This window comes from Artemia sp. Qi Xiang Cuo, chromosome 18, assembly GCF_049724085.1.
Source record: "Artemia sp. Qi Xiang Cuo chromosome 18, ASM4972408v1, whole genome shotgun sequence".
In the NCBI taxonomy this organism is placed as follows: Eukaryota; Metazoa; Arthropoda; class Branchiopoda; order Anostraca; family Artemiidae; genus Artemia; species Artemia sp. Qi Xiang Cuo.
Genome location: NC_142811.1, coordinates 26,150,109 through 26,171,482, shown reverse-complemented (window position 1 = coordinate 26,171,482; position 21,374 = coordinate 26,150,109). Strand labels below are relative to the sequence as shown.

Here is a 21,374-nt window from a genome sequence, read left to right as displayed (position 1 = left end):
TATCTGACAAAGGATGTTGATACTGAATTTATTCATTCTGAAATTTAGATTTTGTCAATTTTATTTGATTTATCTGACAACGGATGTTGATAAGAAAATCTATTCACCCTGACACTTAGATTCTGTCAATTTTATCCTATGTATCCGAGAAAAGGATGTTGATATAGAATTTAGTTACTCTGGTACTAAGATTTTGTCAATTTTATCCGACATATCCGATAAAGGATGTTTTCAAAGCATTTATTCATTCTGAAATTTAGATTTTGTCAATTTTATTTGATGTATCTGACAAAGAATGTTGAGAAAAAAAAATTATTCACTCTAACACTTATATTTTATCAATTTTATTCGATCTATCTGGCAAAGGATGTAGATAAAAAAAAATATTCACTCTGATACTTAGATTTTGTCAATTTTATCCGACATATCCGACAAAGGATGTTGATAATGAATTTATTCATTCTGAAATTTAGATTCTGTCAATTTTATTTGATGTATCTGACAAAAGATGTTGATAAAAAAAAATGTTCACTCGAAAACTTAGATTTTGTCAATTTTTCCTATGTATCCGAGAAATTGGTGTTGATATAGAATTTAATCACTCTTATACTTAGATTTTGTGAAATTGCTGTATTGTCTGTCTAGGAAGCGAGTTCAATCGATAATGAATGTTAATAAAGAATTTGTTCAATTTTTTTTTCAGAATCTTCTAAATTAAATTTCTGTATTGTGTATCCAAGAGGTTAATTTAAGAAAGAGTTTGCTACTTACTTTATTACTTACAATATTTTCATAATGACTTTTCCAACAACGGATATTGAAGAAGAAATTATTCATTCTGATACCAAAATTTTGTCAACGTTATCCCATGTGTCTGACAATAGATGTATGCAAATTCCTTTTCTTACATCTCCGATGTTTTAATAGACATTCTAAACGTTTGATATGCTAGCATACTTATAAAACAATTAACACATAACAATGTAATGTATAATATATTTTTAATAAAATAATGCTATGTAGAATATTGATGCAAAAATATATTATAATACATTATTAATATCAATGATCAACTTTGGACATTTTGAATCTGTTTCATAAAATAGTTCACCATGTTCTCTCTTGATATTGTAGCTATTGGCTTCTCTTAGTTCATAATCAATAGAATAATCATTATTCCATTTTAAGTCATACACAACTTTTACTGGCGTGTCATCTACAGGCTCAATATACGTTTCGTCTTTGGTATTATCTGGTTCATTGACTCTTTGATCAATGGTAGTAACGTTTCCTGGTTCTTTGTTTCTCATCGATTCATCTTTATATTCCATAGTGATATTTTCTACCATTGCGCTTTTTATTTTTCTGGCAATTTCACTGTCTATTATCAAATTATTTTAGTACAAGAGTAGGCCTTTCTTTTTTTTGATCTTCCGTTGAATGCTAATACCCGAAAGCTGACGATAGGATGTATCAGTAGGTAATGTGTTACCTGCAACAGTAGCAAGGAGTTGTCCTCTATCATCAACGATTATTTTTATGTTGGCATTCTCTTTGAGTGCAATCATCTCTGGAAATCACAATCTCGCATATCCACCATCATAAGAGTTGAATTTTTCGGTACTCCAAAGAAATTTAATTCCTTACTGTCATGACAATGCAAGCATACGTTTCCAATAGTGCTAGTACTTATACTTGTTTCATAGTTTAAATACTTCTCCTTGTCAGCATTCAATGCTACAATAACATTGGCATGTGAACACACTTTATTAAAATGCTCCATCTTCACTTTTTTTTAAAGATATGACTTATGTGTTTACCGTTCTACTGCGTAAAAAATACTGGTTTAATACATGCAACATACTAGGTAGTGTCGTTTTCGAAAGAGGAGCTTTCTACGGAGGAGTTTCCTGTGTGGGGAGGGAATTTTTCATAAAGAGTGAGACAGATTTACCGGCATTATTTTGAAAAAAAATCTGAAATTAGACAAAAAAAAGTTTTTTTCAACAGAAAGCAAGGAGCAACATTAAAACTCGAAACGAAGAGAAATTATTCCGCAAATGGACGGGTTGCACCCTCCTCAATACTTTGCTCTTTACGCCAAAGTTTGACTATTTTTTCCATATTTCTTAAGAACACCTCCTGAAACACAAGGGCCGTTTAATTTGAATAGGAAACATTTTTTTAATAGCTAAAAACTTGTGCTAAAGCTGCCTGGGGCCCAGGACCATAAGTTATTTAAGTTGCCATTGCTTACAGGTGGATTTATATTTGGGCTAAAAGGAGGGAACGCTTGATCTCAGCCTTCCTTCCAGCTTGACACTTACAGGGTTTGTTTCCTGGGCCAAGAGGATCATTCCTATTTACTGGAAGATCGAGGATGTTAGGGAAATAGACCAAAAACTTTTTGTACTTGATTAGTCTGAAGCTTACAACTGAAAGTCGCTGGGCCAAGGGGAAACCAATGTACAGAAAACTGGGTTCAGGGCACAGGTTGTCCAAAACATACCACAAAACGGTTTTTACGATTGGCTTGAATCTGTCCCAAATGGGGTACTTTCAACCTAAATGCAAAAAAAAGGAAGGAACCATTGCTTATCTAAAAATCAGGCCAAAAAAGAGCTAAAAAAACTTTGGTTTCCGAACGGTTTGAAACTTACTCATGTATGATTCTGGGCTAAGGGGACCCTATTGCACAAAAAAATGGATTGGGGGCAAAGACCCCATATTATGTACCAAAGAATCATCTGTACGATTGGATTAAAATTTTGTGGCAGAAAGTCTCTGGGCGAGGAGGACCGAAAAAATTGAAAAATTTGGGCTCACCTAGAAACAAGGCCCAGAAAAGGGCCGAAAACTTTTTTTTCCGAACGGCGTGTAGCTTAAAACCAATAGTCCCTGGAAAAAGGGAACCACAAAAAATAGTTTGGGGCACAGGTCAACCAAAAAAACGAGCCTAGAAAAAGAGACAAACGACCTTTTCCCAATCGTTATGAAAATTATACCCTTAAGTCTTTGGGCCTATGGGATCCTTATGTGTAATACAAAAAATGTGGTTCTCCAAAAATACGGTTTAAAAAAGGTCTAAAAAAATGTTTTCAGCTAATTGAAAATGTTTATAGATGTCCTTATTTTTAGTTCAATTCCGTAGATATTAAAGAAGTATTTAACATTTTTCAGGTTGTTTATTATTTTTCAAGAAAATAGCTAAACCATAGCAAACTATGAAATAACTTATTGAAAATGTTTTTAAATGTCCTCATTGTTTGTTCAATTGCGTAGCTATTAAAGAAACATTTAACATTTTTTCTGATTTTGTGTGGTTTCGCAAGAAAATAATCAGTTTAAACCTCTTTCTCCATCTTCATACGATCCAATCACTAATTAGAATCATTCACGCTCCTATTATTCAAACATTAATTAATATCGTTCATAGAGTCCAATTCGCAAATGCTAAACCATTTTTTTTACAAATAGAGTTATCTTTTTGGTAAATGATTCAACAGCATATCGTCATCAATTCTAGACATGTTGCATTCTTAATCAAACTACTCTCGAGTTAAGACAATTGTCCAAAAAATAGGTGTTGCCTCAGAAACCCGTCCGATTGCAGGGGCTACTCACTCTCTCTGAAGAGGTGTAGAGCTTCCATAGAATAGCATAGGAAGGAATATTAGCCAAGCAAATAGCATGGGAGGGAACATAGTTCCATAGAATCCATACGACATTGTGAGGGGGTACTCACTCTCTTTGAAAAGGTGTAGAGCTGTCGTAGATAAAGGCCATTCAACCCCAAGAGTGCCGAAGGGGATAGCCTTGCCATCTGCTCAGGAAAGGCACCAAGGAAAATGAGGCAAGCAAACAGCACAGGAAGGAACATAAGGCCATAGAAATGGAACATAGGACTCTACTGATTTCGAGTTTTAAAATTGCTTCTTACTTTCAGTCGACAGAATTGTTTTCTTTTTTTATTTATTGTTAAAAGTCAAATTAGTCATGGAAACTCATTTTCGGATAATTTTAAAGCAGGGTACATAATGAATGATTGGCTTTTCTATCTGCGCCATTCTAAAATAACTCAAATAATATAACTCTAAGGATTCTTATCTATTATTTCATAGGAAAGTTTCCGAAAAATAGAGCTTAAGATTATTTCGTGCCCTACTTTAATAAACACTGGCTTTGAATTTGTTTTGTATTGCTGCTGGAGTTTGAAACAGATTTTTTTTTCCTGTTAGGTTGACTTTTTATTTTAAAAATACAAGAATAAATCAATTTAAATAAAACAAATTCTGCTAACAGAAACAAAGAGGGATGTTGGAGATCAAAACGAACAAAAATTGTTGTTTCTGTGCTAATCAGCACATACATATTAAAAAAACTTGAAATAAACCGACTCATTAGACCTTCCCATATATGTAAAATTATGAAAAACAGACAAATTTTTAAATCACGAAACCCATGCAAAAAAAAAAAAAAAAAAAAAAAAAAAAAAAAAAGCAGTTGTGGTATTATGAGCAGAGAATTCCTTAAGTAGCCTGCATCAAATAAACGATTACCAGCCATGAAATTGGCTAGTGGAACTTTCTTCCATTAGGAGAGGTTCATTTTATTTCAATCAATGTCTGTTCCTTTGTCAAACAGTTTTTTTGTTGGTTGGTTGGTTTGAAACATCCCCCAAAAGTTCATTGATCTTAATAAAAATCACAACGTCAGATTCAAAAGTATAAGACAAGTTTTAATGTTCCTTTCTACAAAAATGTAGAATATTGCATTTTATAATCACGGTTGCGTGTTTATTTGCTTTTTTATGCGTTTTTGTTTGTTTTTGCAAGGTTTGATCATTTCGAACCAATGGTCCTAGATGATAGGGAGAGGGTTTATTCAAAAAAGCTAAAAAGTTTTAGCGTCCTTTTTATGTGACCAAGGATGACCAAAGGATGTAAGTTTGCAATTTGACCATTGCTTGCATATAGTATTTGTTATTGGTTAATATACAGATTTTTTTTAGCAAGAGCTTTCCATAGGGAGGGGAGGATTTTCCTGCCTTTACGGAGGGACAGAGAATTCTTGACAAGTTTTGAGAATAACAATCAGAAATTAAATAAAAAAATTCAAAAGAAAGTAAGGAAAATTTTTTGGCGGGAATTTTCAGTGAGGAGGTAGTGAGGAGGATTTCCCGGGGAGGATGTAATTTAAGCAGCAGTAAATTTTTTGTGGGATGGGTTGCCTGAGGGAAATCTTTCACGAAGAGGGGAGGTGGATTTCCGGCAGGTTTTTGAAAACGATCAGAAATTAAATATAAAAAAACAAATTTTTTCGACTAAAAGTAAAGAGCAACGTTAAACCTTAGAAAATAATTTCTTAGACCACACTGCTTTTCCATTTACGAAAAATTAAGCAAGAAAAAATGGATTTTAATTTTTATAAGGCAGTGAATAAATAAAATAAAATAAACACTTAATTAAACAAACACACTCTGAATATTTTACGCCACTGCATGGAAGTTTTATTTAATATGTGAGCTTTGATTCATATTTTTTTTTTTTTTTTTTTTTCTGTTCGTGTGTTTAGTATGTCTTATTTTGGTGTAAGTTAAGTTTTACAAAAGAGCATTTTTGTTTCATTTTCTCTTTTTTTTTCAGTTCAGAAACGCTCCCGGACGTGGGGCTGAAATATTCGGAGTGTGTTTGTTTAATTAAGTGTTTATTTTATTTTATTTATTCACTATTTTATAAAAATTAAAACCCGTTTTTTCTTGCTTAGTTTTTCTTAAACCTTAGAAAGAATATAAATTATTCCGTATATAAGAGTAGGGTAAGAGGTACCATATTGCCGCCTCTGCGTTCCCTGGCAGCTTTCCATGGTTGATTACCAGACTAATTCAAGTTTCTGGGCCAAGCAGGTACTACTTTGCCGCCTTTATGTTCCATCCTGTTTTATTTGCGGCCTACAGGTCATCACACTCTTTGCCAAGAGGAATGACGCAGTTTGTTATTCTGCAACGCCCCCGTACAAACAGGTTCTTCTAGTAGTCCTATCTATTTTTGATCTGGTTAAGTGGGTATAATCTGGTTTGGTTTGCTATTGCGAGAGGACTCAAGCGATTTCTTTCTTTGTCATGAGATTTACGTAATTAATTAAACCTGTATCATAAAACCAGCGTGTCTTGTTTTGTTGTAATGCAATTATTTTTTGTATATACAAAAAGGGGTAATGAGATATGCGAGCATTTGCAAAAAAGGGGTAATTAATGTTGAAAAGGGTAATTACTTCTTTAGTTTACGAGATTTGCGAATTTTTTGCGAAAAGATCTCAGTTACATACGGATTCAGTTACACAGGGATTAGTTAAATGAGGTCAAGTTGCATGGGGGGTTCAATAGCACGAGGGGTTCAGTTGCATGGAGGAGTTCAGAAGCTTGGGATTCAGTTACATGGGGTCGGTGGTCGTTATAATACACAAGTTCTATTTGAACAGTGTTGTGAGATCCCCTATCACACCCCCAAAGGACTCCGATCCCTCCCATCCCAACCCATGTATTAGCGAAGTTACTCTGTGGTCGTTTCATCTTTGGTATTATTTGATTATTTGACTGTTTGATCAATGACAATAACGTTTGATAGATTTTTTTTCCGTGAAATACTCTAGTTTATTTTCTTAGTTTTGAAAACATTTTGGAAGAAACTAAATTTCAGTTGGGGTGGGGGGGGGAGGAGGGGGCACAATGAGGTCTGGGGTGAAAATTTGGTCTGAGAGAGGCAGTTGTCCCCTCTGTCCCATAGGAAATTACGCTCCTCAACCCAGCCCCTTGCCACTTACTGACAGGGGTGAATCCGGGGAGAGGGTTAAAAGTTCAAGTGCCCTGTTTAAGCGACCAAAAAACTGAAGGGGCAACTAAGCTCCATTCAATGCTCAATTTCCCCAAAGTTATAGGGGTCGTGTGTGTCTCTTTGGGCTATGTGTATCTCTTTGGGAGCGTTTGAATCTTTTGGTTACTAAAGTATTATATTTTTATCATATTTTTGGATATTCGATGAGGATTAACTTAACATCATTCCTTGAGTGTTGTCGGGAGTAACACGTAAGTACCAAATTTTGAGTTCACTGCAGGGGATTTTCCACAAGGAGAATTTTCCATGGGGAGGGAATTTTCCAGGAGGTGAATTGCTACAAGTTTCGTCCACTAGCCTGAACGATGGAAATTCAATAGCTCAGAATTGGGGTCTTAGTCCACCAGCCTGAACGGTGGAAATTCACTAGCTCAGAATTGGGGGTCTTAGTCCACCAGCCTGAATGGTTGAAATTCACTAGCTCAGAATTGGGGTCTTAGTCAGTGTTCAGATTGGAGCGTTGGGGTCCGACTATCAGGGCTTTTATTTGTCAAGACCTGAATGCTAAGCGATGGACATGAACTCGATTGGGAACCCATTGTGAAAATGGAAAAAACAAAAATATATTGTTGGTATGTGTGTAGAGCATGGCATGGTTACCGCTAGGGCAACAGTCTAACCGTTAACGGTTTTAGATATCCGTGAATAAGTTCTAAAGCGAGAGAGGAAGTTGGGACAAAGTTCTAGTGCCCTGTTTAAGCGACCAAAAAACTGAAGGGGCAACTAAGCTCCATTCAATGCTCAAGTTCCCCAAAGTTATAGGGGTCGTGTGTGTCTCTTTGGGCTATGTGTATCTCTTTGGGAGCGTTTGAATCTTTTGGTTACTAAAGTATTATATTTTTATCATGTTTTAGGATATTCGATTATGATTAACTTAAATTCATTCCTTGAGTGTTGTCGAGGGTAACACGTAAGTACCAAATTTTGAGTTCCCTGCAGGGGATTTTCCACAAGGAGAATTTTCCATGGGGAGGGAATTTTCCAGGAGGTGAATTGCTACAAGTTTCGTCCACTAGCCTGAACGGTGGAAATTCAATAGCTCAGAATTGGGGTCTTAGTCCACCAGCCTGAATGGTTGAAATTCACTAGCTCAGAATTGGGGTCTTAGTCCACCAGCCTGAATGGTTGAAATTCACTAGCTCTGGGAGCGTTTGAATCTTTTGGTTACTAAAGTATTATATTTTTATCATGTTTTAGGATATTCGATTAGGATTAACTTAACTTCATTCCTTGAGTGTTGTCGGGGGGTAACACGTAAGTACCAAATTTTGAGTTCACTGCAGGAGATTTTCCACAAGGAGAATTTTCCATGGGGAGGGAATTTTCCAGGAGGTGAATTGCTACAAGTTTCGTCCACTAGCCTGAACGGTGGAAATTCAATAGCTCAGAATTGGGGTCTTAGTCCACCAGCCTGAACAGTGGAAATTCACTATCTCAGAATTGGGGTTTTAGTCCACCAGTCTGAATGGTTGAAATTCACTAGCTCAGAATTGGGGTCTTAGTCAGTGTTCAGATTGGAGCGTTAGGGTCCAACTATCAGGGCTTTTATTTGTAAAGACCTGAATGCTAAGCGATGGACATGAACTCGATTGGTAACCCATTGTGAAAATGGAAAAAACAAAAAAAAAACAAAAAAATAGTGTTGATATGTGTGTAGAGCATGGCATGGTTACCGCTAGGGCAACAGTCTAACTGTTAACGGTTTTAGGTATCCGTGGATAAGTTCTAAAGCGAGAGTGGAAGTTGGGACAAATTTTTTGGAAGTGCCCCGCCTCACCTGCCCAGAGTCTCAGGCAAGTGATCCTAAATTTGAAAAAGTGGAAATTGGCTCAGATTTTCTAAACTGAGCTGTGAAAATGAATAGATACTATTGGGAAAGTGATTAGAGACGCTGGACATCCGTGAACAAGTGCTAAATTGAGAGAGGAATTTGGGACAGTATTTGGGGGCACCCACCCGCCCAGAGTCTCCTACAGGTAACTAAAAAATTTAAAAAACACACAGAGACGACAGACACAAAGAGAATAATCAAACACAGAGAGGACAAACAAACAGAAACGACACATAAAGACGACACATGCACAGAGACGATACGTTTTAATTCAAAAGTGTGACCCTAGGATTCCACTTTTCAATCTAGAAGAGTTTAAGTGTCCTAAATTTGAAGGGGGCTATCACCGCCCTGAAGACGAGATTAGGTTCTTCGCACAGTGGATACCTAAGAACATACCTGATCGGGATAAATCCATAAGACATGTTAAAAACTATCCTATATCATGGGACCCTCGTGTGTGTTTTTTTAATATTTAACACTAATTAAAATTTTTATGTAAACATTTGTTGTTGTTTTTTTTTTTTTTTTTTTCAAAAAAAAAAAATATTTTAATAAATTTAAGAAAAAAATATATTTAAGCTTAAACCCTTCATGTTCTTTAGAATAGTTCTATTGTAAGCAAGTAACAAACTCTTTCCTTAAGTCACCTCTTGGATACACAATACAGAAATTTTCATTAAAGAAATTATGAAAAAATTGTAAGTAAGTAGCAAATTCTTTCTTGAATTCACCTGCTTGATTAATTATTTATTTTAGTAAAGTAATAATTTATTTTAGTAAATTAATAATTTATTTTAGTAAAGTAATAATTTATTTTAGTAAAGTAATTACCACTTTTCAATCTAGAAGAGTTTAAGTGTCCTAAATTTGAAGGGGGCTATCACCGTCCTGAAGACGAGATTAGGTTCTTCGCACAGTGGATACCTAAGAACATACCTTATCGGGATAAAACCAAAAGCCATTTTAAAAAATATGCTATAAACGGGGCCAACCTGTTTGTTTTTTTTAATCTATAAATAAAATCGATGTTTTTATGTAAACATTTGTTGTTGTTGTTTTTTTTTTTTTTTTCTAAAAAAAAAAAAAATGTTAATAAATTTAGAAAAAAAAATCTTTAATCTTAAACCCTTAATTTTATTTATAATAGTTATATTTTAAGCAAGTAACAAACTCTTTCCTGAAGTCACCTCTTGGATACACAATACAGAAATTTTCATTAAAGAAATTATGAAAAAATTGTAAGTAAGTAGCAAATTCTTTCTTGAATTCACCTGCTGGATTAATTATTTATTTTAGTAAAGTAATAATTTATTTTAGTAAATTAATAATTTATTTTAGTAAAGTAATAATTTATTTTAGTAAAGTAATTATTTATTTTCGTAAAGTAATTATTTATGACGTTATGTCTGCTTTACAAAAATATTGGATGAAGCGTTTTATTATAATACTTCAACAGAATTAAAAATGAATATTAATAAATTAATGAAATTAATAAATAGGAGTTCAGTAATGATAAACTCGCACGGTTTAGTACAGATGGTTTTGTAGTGCAGTGAGTTGTTACTAGTAGTAGTATTTTAATTTTTTTTTTGCAAGCCATTCATACTATACCTTAAATGCATTCTGATATTTTCTTGATAAAACATAGCCATGACTACATCAGATGGTTTTGTAGTGCAGTGAGCTGTTACTAGTAGTAGTATTTTCTTGTTTTTTGCAATCAATTCGTACTATAACTTAAATGCATTCAGATATTTTCTTGATAAAACATAGTCGTGACTACATCAGATGGTTTTGTGATGCAGTGAGTTGTTACTAGTAGTAGCACTTTCGTGTTTTTTTTGAAAGCATTTAATAATATAAATTAAATTCATTAATATTTTTTCTTGATAAATAATAGACTTTAATAAATATGTTTGTTTTTTTGTGCTTTGTGTTTTTAATATTTTTTTTTTTTTTTTTTTTTTTCAAGCAAAAAAAAAAAAAAAATCAAAGAAATAATATATTTTATTTATAAAAAAAATCCGTTAAAAACAAATTTGTTTTTTTTTTTATGCTTTTTTTTAATTTTTTTTGTTTTTTGGTTTGTTTTTTTTTTCAAGCCAATAAAAATAAAACATAAATTCAAAAAGATATTTTATTTATTAAAAAAATCCCTGAAAAACACAGATGGTTTTTTAGTGCAGTGAGTTGTTACTAGTATTAGTATTTTCATGTTTTTTTTCGCAATCCATTCATACTATACCTTAATTTCTTTCAGATATTTTCTTGATTCATTATTATACATAGATGTTATCTAATTTAACATTTATATAAAATATATTATGTAATTAAATCATTTTCTTACATATCCGATGTTTTAGAATACAATCTCGACGTTCAATATTCTAGCTTACTCTAAAAATAATGAACACATAACAATGTAAGGCATAATATATTTTTAATGAAATAATGTCATGTAGAATTGAACAAATTTGGAAATTTTGAACCTGTTCCATAAAATGCTTCACCATGAACTCTCTTTATAGTATAGCTATTGTCTTCTCTTAGTTCATAATCAGTAGAATAATCATTATTCCATTTTGACTCATACACAATTTTAATAGGTGTGTCATCGACAGGGTCAATATGCTTTTCGTCTTTTGTATTATTTGATTCATTGATTGTTTGATCAGTGGCAGTAACGTTTGCTGGTACTTTGATTTTCATCGATTCATCTTTATATTCCTTAGTGATATTTTTCGCCAATTCCCTTTTTATTTTACTAGAAATTTCACTGTCTATTATCACACTATTTTTACACAGGTAACAGTTCCGGCACGTAGACAGGATATGGTTTATGATATTAGTAGAAGAGTAAGCCTTTATTTTCGTCTTTGCTTTTGTTTGAATACTAATACCAAAAAGTTGACGATGTGGTTTAACACCGTGTAACATGTTACCACAAGCACTAGCAAGAAGATGCCCCTCTTTATCAACTATTATTTTTTATGTTGGCATTCTCTTTGAGTGTAATCATCTCCGGAGATCTCAATCTCGCATATCCACCATCATAAGAGTTGAATTTTTTTGGTACTCCAAAGAAATTCAATTCCTTACTGTCATGACAACGCACGCATACGTATCCGATAGTACTACCACCTGTACTTATTTCATAGTTTAAATACTCCTCTTTGTCAGCATTCAATGCTACAATAACACTATCATGTGAACACACTTTCCTAAAATGCTTCATCTTCACTTTTTTAGAGATATTAGTTATGTGTTTATCGTTCGACTGTGTAAAAAATACTGATTTAATATATGCAATAAACTAGGTAGTGTCAATAACCGGCCATAGAGCAATAGTGGGAAAGCCAGATCGTGTCTCAGGGACAAGCATAGAGTACAATTCAGTCAATTAATTATTAAAATTTGTGGAAGACAGAAATACACTCTTTTTGACACGACATGCTATGTGCATGACTGAACTGGGCACCTGTCAAACTATGAGCGGGGATTCCACACGGGTGCATACACAGTGAACAAAGTGAGAAGTACGAAAAACTTGAACCCTTTCCAAACGAGCGGGGGATTCCCCACCAATCAGGAGGTGGTATGCAAAGTCGACATAGCTTTATTTCATTTTTTTTAAGGTTCATTTAGACGAGGTTACGCGCGTAACCTCGTCTAAATGAACCTAAAAAAATGAAAAAAAGCTATGTCGACTTTGCATACCACCTCCTGATTGGTGGGGAATCCCCGCTCGGTTGGAAAGGTTTCAAGTTTTTCGTACTGCTCACTTTTTGCAATGTGTAGAAACCAGTGGGGGATCCCCGCTCATTTTTGGAAAGGTGCCAAGGAAAGGCATGCAAATAGCATGTAGTTTCAAAACGTGTTTATTACTTGCTTACAAATATTTTCATAATTTCTTGAATGAATTGTACTCTATGCTTTTCCCTGAGACACGATGTGGCTTTCCCACTATTGCTCTATGGCCGGTTATCGACACTACCTAGTTTATTGTATATATTAGATCAGTAATTTTTACACAGTCGAACGATAAACACATAACTAATATCTATAAAAAAGTGGAGAGAAACATTTTGAGAAAATGTGTTCACATGATAGTGTTATTGTAGCATTGAATGCTGGCAAGGAAAAGTATTTAAACTATGAAATAAGTACAGGTGGTAGTACTATCGGATACGTCTGCGTGCGTTGTCATGACAGTAAGGAATTGAATTTCTTTGGAGTACCAAAAAAATTCAACTCTTATGATGGTGGATATGCGAGATTGAGATCTCCGGAGATGATTACACTCAAAGAGAATGCCAACATAAAAATAATAGTTGATAAAGAGGGGCATCTTCTTGCTAGTGCTTGTGGTAACATGTTACCCAGTGTTAAACCACATCGTCAGCTTTCGGGTATTAGCATTCAAATAAAAGCAAAGACGAAAAGAAAGGCCTACTCTTCTACTAATATCATAAACCATATCTTGTCTCCGTGCTGGAACTGTTACCTGTGTAAAAATAGTGTGATAATAGACAGTCAAATTTCCAGTAAAATAAAAAGGGCATTGTCAGAAAATATCACTAAGGAATATAAAGATGAATGGATGAAAATCAAAGTACCAGCAAACTTTACTGCCACTGATCAAACAGTCAATGAATCAAATAATACCAATGACGAAAAGAATATTGACCCTGTCGATGACACACATATTAAAATAGTGTATGAGTCAAAATTGAATAATGATTATTATACTGATTATGAACTGATAGAAGACAATAGATATTCTATAAAGAGAGTACACGGTGAAGTATTTTATGGAACAAATTAAAAACGTCTAAAGTTTTTCAATTCTATATGACATTATTTCATTAAAAATATAGTATACTTTACATTGTTATGTGTTCATTATTTTTTAGAGTAAGCTAGCATATCGAACGTTTAGAATGTCTATTAAAACATCGGAGATGTAAGAAAAGGATTTACATACATCATATATTGGATAGATAGGTTAACATAGAGAAAATCTAGGTATAAGAATGAATCAAGAAAATATCTGAAAGCATTTAAGGTATAGTATGAATGGCTTGCGAAAAAAAAAAATGAAAATACAACTACTAGTAACAACTCACTGCACAACAAAACCTTCTGATGTAGTAACGGCTATGTTTAATAAATAAAATATCTTAATGAATTTATGTTATATTATGAATGGCTTGCAAAAAAAAAAAAAAAAAAAATAAAAATATTAAAAACACCCTTAAAAAAAAAAAATTCTGTTTTTTTAAGGTATTTTTTTTAAAAATAAAATTAATTATTTATTTTATGTTTTTTTTTTTTGTTCTTGCAAAAAAAAAAAAAAAACAAAAAAAATTAAAAACAAAATGCACAAAAAAACTAAATGATTTAGTAAAGGATATGTTCTATCAATAAAATATAATAATGCATTTAATGTATATTATGAATTGCTTGCAAAAAAAACAAGAAATTGCTACTACTATTAACAACTCACTGAATCACAAAACCATCTGATGTAGTCACGGCTATGTTTTATCAATAAAATATCTGAATGAATTTAATGTATAGTAATAATTTCTTGAAAAAAAAACTAAAATACTACTACTATTAACAGCTCACTGCACTACAAAACCATCTTATGTATTAACGGCTATTTTTTATAAAGAAAATATAATAATGCATTTAAGTTATATTATTAATGGCTTGCAAAAAAAAAAATAAAATACTACTACTAGTAACAACTCACTGCACTACAAAACCATCTGTACTAAACCGTGCGAGTTTATCATTACTGAACTCCTATTTATTAATTTCATTAATTTATTAATATTCATTTTTAATTCTGTTGAAGTATTATAATAAAACGCTTCATCCAATATTTTTGTAAAGCAGACATAACGTCATAAATAATTACTTTACTAAAATAAATAATTACTTTACTAAAATAAATTATTACTTTACTAAAATAAATTATTAATTTACAAAAATAAATTATTACTTTACTAAAATAAATAATTAATCCAGCAGGTGAATTCAAGAAAGAATTTGCTACTTACTTGCAATTTTTTCATAATTTCTTTAATGAAAATTTCTGTATTGTGTATCCATGAAGTGACTTCACTAAAGATTTTTTTACTTGATTAAAACAGAAATTTAAAAAATAAAAATTATGTTTTATTAGAGACTATTTTTTTTTATTAATTGAATTACATGATTTTTTTTTTTGAGAAAAAAAAAAAAAACAACAACAACAAAAGTTTAACAAAAATATTTGATTATAGTTAAAGATTAAAACAAACCCCCCCAGGTTAACATTATAGTGGATAGTTTTTAAAAGTTCGGATGGTGTTATCCCGATCAGTTATTTTCTTAGGTATGCACTGTTCGAAGAACATAATCTCGTCTTCAGGGCGGTGATAGCCCCCTTCAAATTTAGGACACTTAAACTCTTCTAGATTGAAAAGTGGTAATTACTGTACTAAAATAAATTATTACTTTACTAAAATAAATTATTAATTTACTAAAATAAATTATTACTTTACTAAAATAAATAATTAATCCAGCAGGTGAATTCAAGAAAGAATTTGCTACTTACTTACAATTTTTTCATAATTTCTTTAATGAAAATTTCTGTATTGTGTATCCAAGAGGTGACTTCACGAAAGAGTTTGTTACTTGCTTACAATAGAACTATTCTAAAGAACATGAAGGGGTTAAGATTAAATATTTTTTTCTATTAAATTTATTAAAATATTATTTTTTTTGAGAAAAAAAAAAAACAACAAAAACAAATGTTTAAATAAAAACATTACTTATAGTTAAATATTAAAAATCCAAAACCGTTGGTCCCATGATATAGGATAGTTTTTAACATGTATTATGGATTTATCCCGATCAGGTATGTTCTTAGGTATCCACTGTGCGAAGAACCTAATCTCGTCTTCAGGGCAGTGATAGCCCCCTTCAAATTTAGGACACTTAAACTCTTCTAGATTGAAAAGTGGAATCCTAGGGTCACACTTTTGAATTAAAACGTATCGTCTCTGTGCATGTGTCGTCTTTATGTGTCGTTTCTGTGTGTTTGTCCTCTCTGTGTTTGATTCGTCTCTTTGTGTCTGTCCTCTCTGTGTGTTTTTTAAATTTTTTAGTTACCTGTCGGAGACTCTGGGCGGGTGGGTGCCCCCAAATACTGTCCCAAATTACTCTCTCAATTTAGCACTTGTTCACGGATGTTCAGCGTCTCTAATCACTTTCCCAATAGTATCTATTCATTGTCGCAGCTCAGTTTAGAAAATCTGAGCCAATTTCCACTTTTTCAAATTTAGGATCACTTGCCTGAGACTCTGGGCAGGTGAGGCGGGCACTTCCAAAAAATTTGTCCCAACTTCCACTCTCGCTTTAGAACTTATTCATAGATATCTAAAACCGTTAACGGTTAGACTGTTGCCCTAGCGGTAACCATGCCATGCTCTACACACATACCAACAATATATTTTTGTTTTTTCCATTTTCACAATGGGTTCCCAATCGAGTTCATGTCCATCGCTTTGCATTCAGGTCTTTACAAATAAAAGCCCTGATAGTCGAATTCCAACGCTTCACTCTGAACACTGACTAAGAAACCAAGTCTGAGCTAGTGACTATCAACCGTAAAGGCCTTGTGACTAAAACACCTAATCTGAGATCTAGACAGTCCACTCTTCAGGCTGGGGGAGTAGGACACAAATACTGAGCTATTGAATTTCAACCGTGCAGGCTCGTGGACGAAACTTGTAGTACTTCACCTCCTGGAAAATTCCCTCCCCATGGACAATTCTCCTTGTGGAAAATCCTCTGCCGTGACCTCTTAATTTGGTCCTTACGTGTTACCCCCCGACAACACTCAAGGAATGAAGTTAAGTTAATCCTAATCGAATATCCTAAAACATGATAAAAATATAATACTTTAGTAACCAAAAGATTCACACGCTCCCTGAGCTAGTGAATTTCAACCTTTCAGGCTGGTGGACTAAGACCCCAATTCTGAGCTAGTGAATTTCCACCGTTCAGGCTGGTGGACTAAGACCCCAATTCTGAGCTATTGAATTTCCACCGTTCAGGCTAGTGGACGAAACTTGTAGCAATTCACCTCCTGGAAAATTCCTCCCCATGGAAAATTCTCCTTGTGGAAAATCCCCTGCAGTGAACTCAAAATTTGGTACTTACGTGTTACCCTCGACAACACTCAAGGAATGAAGTTAAGTTAATCCTAATCGAATATCCTAAAACATGATAAAAATATAATACTTTAGTAACCAAAATATTCAAACGCTCCCAAAGAGATACACATAGACCAAAGAGACACACACGACCCCTATAACTTTGGGGAAATTGAGTATTGAATGGAGCTTAGTTGCCCCTTCAGTTTTTTGGTCGCTTAAACAGGGCACTAGAACTTTGTCCCAACTTCCACTCTCGCATTAGAACTTATTCACGGATATCTAAAACCGTTAACGGTTAGACTGTTGCCCTAGCGGTAACCATGCCATGCTCTACACACATACCAACAATATATTTTTGTTTTTTCCATTTTCACAATGGGTTCCCAATCGAGTTCATGTCCATCGCTTAGCATTCAGGTCTTGACAAATAAAAGCCCTGATAGTCGGACCTCAACGCTCCAATCTGAACACTGACTAAGACCTCAAGTCTGAGCTAGTGAATTTCAACCATTCAGGCTGGTGGACTAAGACCCCCAATTCTGAGCTAGTGAATTTCCACCGTTCAGGCTGGTGGACTAAGACTCCAATTCTGAGCTATTGAATTTCCATCGTTCAGGCTAGTGGACGAAACTTGTAGCAATTCACCTCCTGGAAAATTCCCTCCCCATGGAAAATTCTCCTTGAGGAAAATCCCCTGCAGTTAACTCAAAATTTGGTACTTACGTGTTACTCCCGACAACACTCAAGTAATGAATTTAAGTTAATCATAATCTAATATCCTAAAACATGATAAAAATATAATACTTTAGTAACCAAAAGATTCAAACGCTCCCAAAGAGATACACATAGCCCAAAGAGACACACACGACCCCTATAACTTTGGGGAAATTGAGCATTGAATGGAGCTTAGTTGCCCCTTCAGTTTTTTGGTCGCTTAAACAGGGCACTTGAACTTTTAACCCTCTCCCCGGATTCACCCCTGTCAGTACGTGGCAAGGGGCTGGGTTGAGGAGCGTAATTTCCTATGGGACAGAGGGGACAACTGCCTCTCTCAGACCAAATTTTCACCCCAGACCTCATTTTGCCCCCTCCTCCCCCCCCCACCCCAACTGAAATTTAGTTTCTTCCAAAATGTTTTCAAAACTAAGAAAAGAAACTAGAGTATTTCACGTAAAAAAAATCTATCAAACGTTATTGTCATTGATCAAACAGTCAATGAATCAAATAATACCAAATTTGAAACGACCACAGAGTAACTTCGCTAATACCCGGGTTGGTTTGGGAGGGATCGGAGTCCTTTGGGGGTGTGGTAGGGGATCTCACAACACTGTTCAAATAGAACTTGTGTATTATAACGACCATCGACCCCATGTAACTGAATCCCAAGCTTCTGAACTCCTCCATGCAACTGAACCCCTCGTGCTATTGAACCTCCCATGCAACTTGACCTCATTTAACTAATCCCCGTGTAACTGAATCCGTATGCAACTGAGATCTTTTCTCAAAAAATTCGCAAATCTCGTAAACTAAAGAAGTAATTACCCTTTTCAACATTAATTACCCCTTTTTTGCAAATGCTCGCATATCTCATTACCCCTTTTTGTATATACAAAAAATAATTGTATTACAACGAAACAAGACACGCTGGTTTTATAATACAGGTTTAATTAATTACGTAAATCTCAAGACAAAGAAAGAAATCGCTTGAGTCCTCTCGCAATAGCAAACCAAACCAGATTATACCCACTTAACCAGATCAAAAATAGATAGGACTACTAGAAGAACCTGTTTGGTACGGGGGCGTTGCAGAATAACATGATATTTCCTATATGTCTAAGCAAAGTTATACACGTTCCTCTTGGCAAAGAGTGTGATGACCTGTAGGCCGCAAATAAAACAGGATGGAACATAAAGGCGGCAAAGTAGTACCTGCTTGGCCCAGAAACTTGAATTAGTCTGGTAATCAACCATGGAAAGCTGCCAGGGAACGTAAAGGCGGCAAAATGGTACCTCTTACCCTACTTATAAGGGGGCTGTTCTTTCCTTAACCCTCGCTATTAACGCTAAAGTCTTAATTTTTAGCCGAATCCTTTAAGAACAACTCTTGAAACGAAAAGGTCGTTTGATTGGAATAAGAATCTTTTTCAAAACCCTAAAAACCTTAGCGTAATACGTGAGGATTGGGAAAGGGGTAGGCCCTCTCATATACAGAATAATCTCTAGTAGTCTTAGTTTTGATATTGCTCCTTGCTTTCAGTTGAAAAAATCTTTTTTATTTAATAGATATAAAAAATCAACCTGACAAATATCTTTGTCAAAATCAGGTACTGATGCAAAATATTAAATAAATAAAAAATAATAAAACAAGTATTGGTTAGAATAGGGCCTGAAACATAGATTTTAAGTCCTTTCTTTTGTCTGATTAAATAAAGACAAGTTTTGTTTAACGAAAGTGGAAAGTAATATTAAAACTGAAAACGAACAGATATTACCCTATACAAGAGTAAAATCCTACAACCACAAATGCTGCTTTTAACACTGATGTTTGTCAATTGCTGGCCTAAAAGTACTTCAAATGGGCAACAAACCTAGACAGTTGGCAACACTAGGTATTCTATTTTTACGAACTATCTTTCAAAACATTTGAAATTAAAACTTTAAGTTTTTTTTAAATTCTTAAATAGGTGTATTGAACATAAAAAGTACTAACTTTTCATTACATAACTCTAACTCAAGAGAATGACAAAAGGGATAAGCCACACTTTGGTGTAAAGAACTAGTGCACAATGATATAGAGATATTAGAATGTCCAGGAGACAATACAATTTTTCTCACTTGATTTTTTCGGATATACCAATTTTTTTTACTGTTTATACCTTTTATTTATTCGCAACAGTTAGAAAGCACGATACCAAAAACTGCGCTTCAGATTCATACAGAAAACCTTCTCTTCAAAAATCAACTACATCAGGAAGGCACGTAGCTTCAATTTCTCACTGAAGTCCAAGCCACGGCACCAATATTGCACCAAAATCTTATCAGAACCTGTTGTTCAAAATTTATTACATAGGTTCGCATTAGCAGCTAGTCAATGCGGTTCAAAATATAAAAATCGGCCAGGATTCTTACCTAAGGCATAGTAAGATTTAGAAACTAGTCCTTGAGCTGTCGCCATCGTCGTTTGGGTAGCAAGATTGGCAGCATATTGTACCATACAAGTCGTCATCAGCTGAGTAGTTACAGCTTCCATTGCTTCATAGACGAGACATACCCAAGGATTTTCCAAATAAACATAACCTGAAGAAAAATGAACAACATGAATAACCTCAAAACTATCAGAAAATGAGTCATATCTTCCAAGTGAAATTTATGACGGACCGAAACTACTATTCAAAAATGACTCAATGAACCAAAAAACCAATAGAAATGAAAGTGAATAATCAAGGCAAACTCAACTAACATAACAATGTATAGCATAAATAATAATAGTTGACAAGTTCTGTATAATGTGATAGCTTTCTCTAAAAATTTGACCGAGTTTAATGTTTATTTGATAACATAATTTGACATAAATTTAATACATAAGGTTGGACCAAGCTAATCTCCGATTTTGCAAATTTGTGTCCAAATCATATTCAGTAATTTTTTTATTAGAAAAATCTTTATTATTAAATAAATCTTAAAAAGAAATTGTTTAGTAAAAAAAATATATAAAACAATGTTTAAGAAAACTACAAAAAATGATGCAAAACAGTTTCGCCCGGCTGCTTGCTACAATAATGACAAAGACGACATCTGAATAACTTTATTAAGAGAATTTAATCTTAGCTGCAATTCTGTTGAGAAAAATTGAAATGTTTTCAAACCGTGGGCAATGAGAATAGAATTATCCCAGTAGGCACTTTGATGACAGCCCTCCTCTGATTTCCACGACAGCCCTGGCAAGATTCCGACAACATGCCCTGGCAAGACTCCCTGGATTCCAGGTAAATAGTTTTATATGATTAATCGGAGTGTGGTTGGTATAATGCAGAAGTACCAATAATAGGAGTTACTAGCCCATGTGCAATGTAGTCACATGCTTTTACCGGTTAGCTGGCAAGATTTCCATGACAGACCCTGTATCCATGTGTAATATGGATGATGCAATTTTATGTAACCTTGCGAAAGGATCCGTAAGGAATCCCTGCTTGTAACTGAGCATGGTACACGCATGGCTATTGCGTAATGACTGAGTCTTGTGCAGGCACGGCGCACATCTTGCGTAATGACGGTGCACACCTTGTTCAATGGCGGCGCACACCTTACGTAAGGAAGGTGCACCTTACGTAATGACAGCACACACTTCACTGTCACATAATACTTTTTTTACATTTAATTTTTAGAGGTTGGCCATAACTTTTAAAGTTTGTTATAGATTCCTACGGTTTGGTC

The 21,374-nt window shown here is 34.0% G+C and overlaps 1 protein-coding gene across 1 annotated transcript in view; it reads right to left on the bottom strand.

Annotated features, from left to right (window-relative positions):
- LOC148941371 (uncharacterized) overlaps positions 1–21,374 on the bottom strand; it is a 149,786-nt gene that overhangs the window by 25,659 nt on the left and 102,753 nt on the right. Inside the window, exon 6 of the mRNA XM_089104157.1 lies at positions 20,070–20,237. Within this exon, the coding sequence (XP_088960283.1) occupies positions 20,070–20,237 (168 nt within the window). The remainder of the gene's footprint in view (positions 1–20,069; positions 20,238–21,374) is intronic.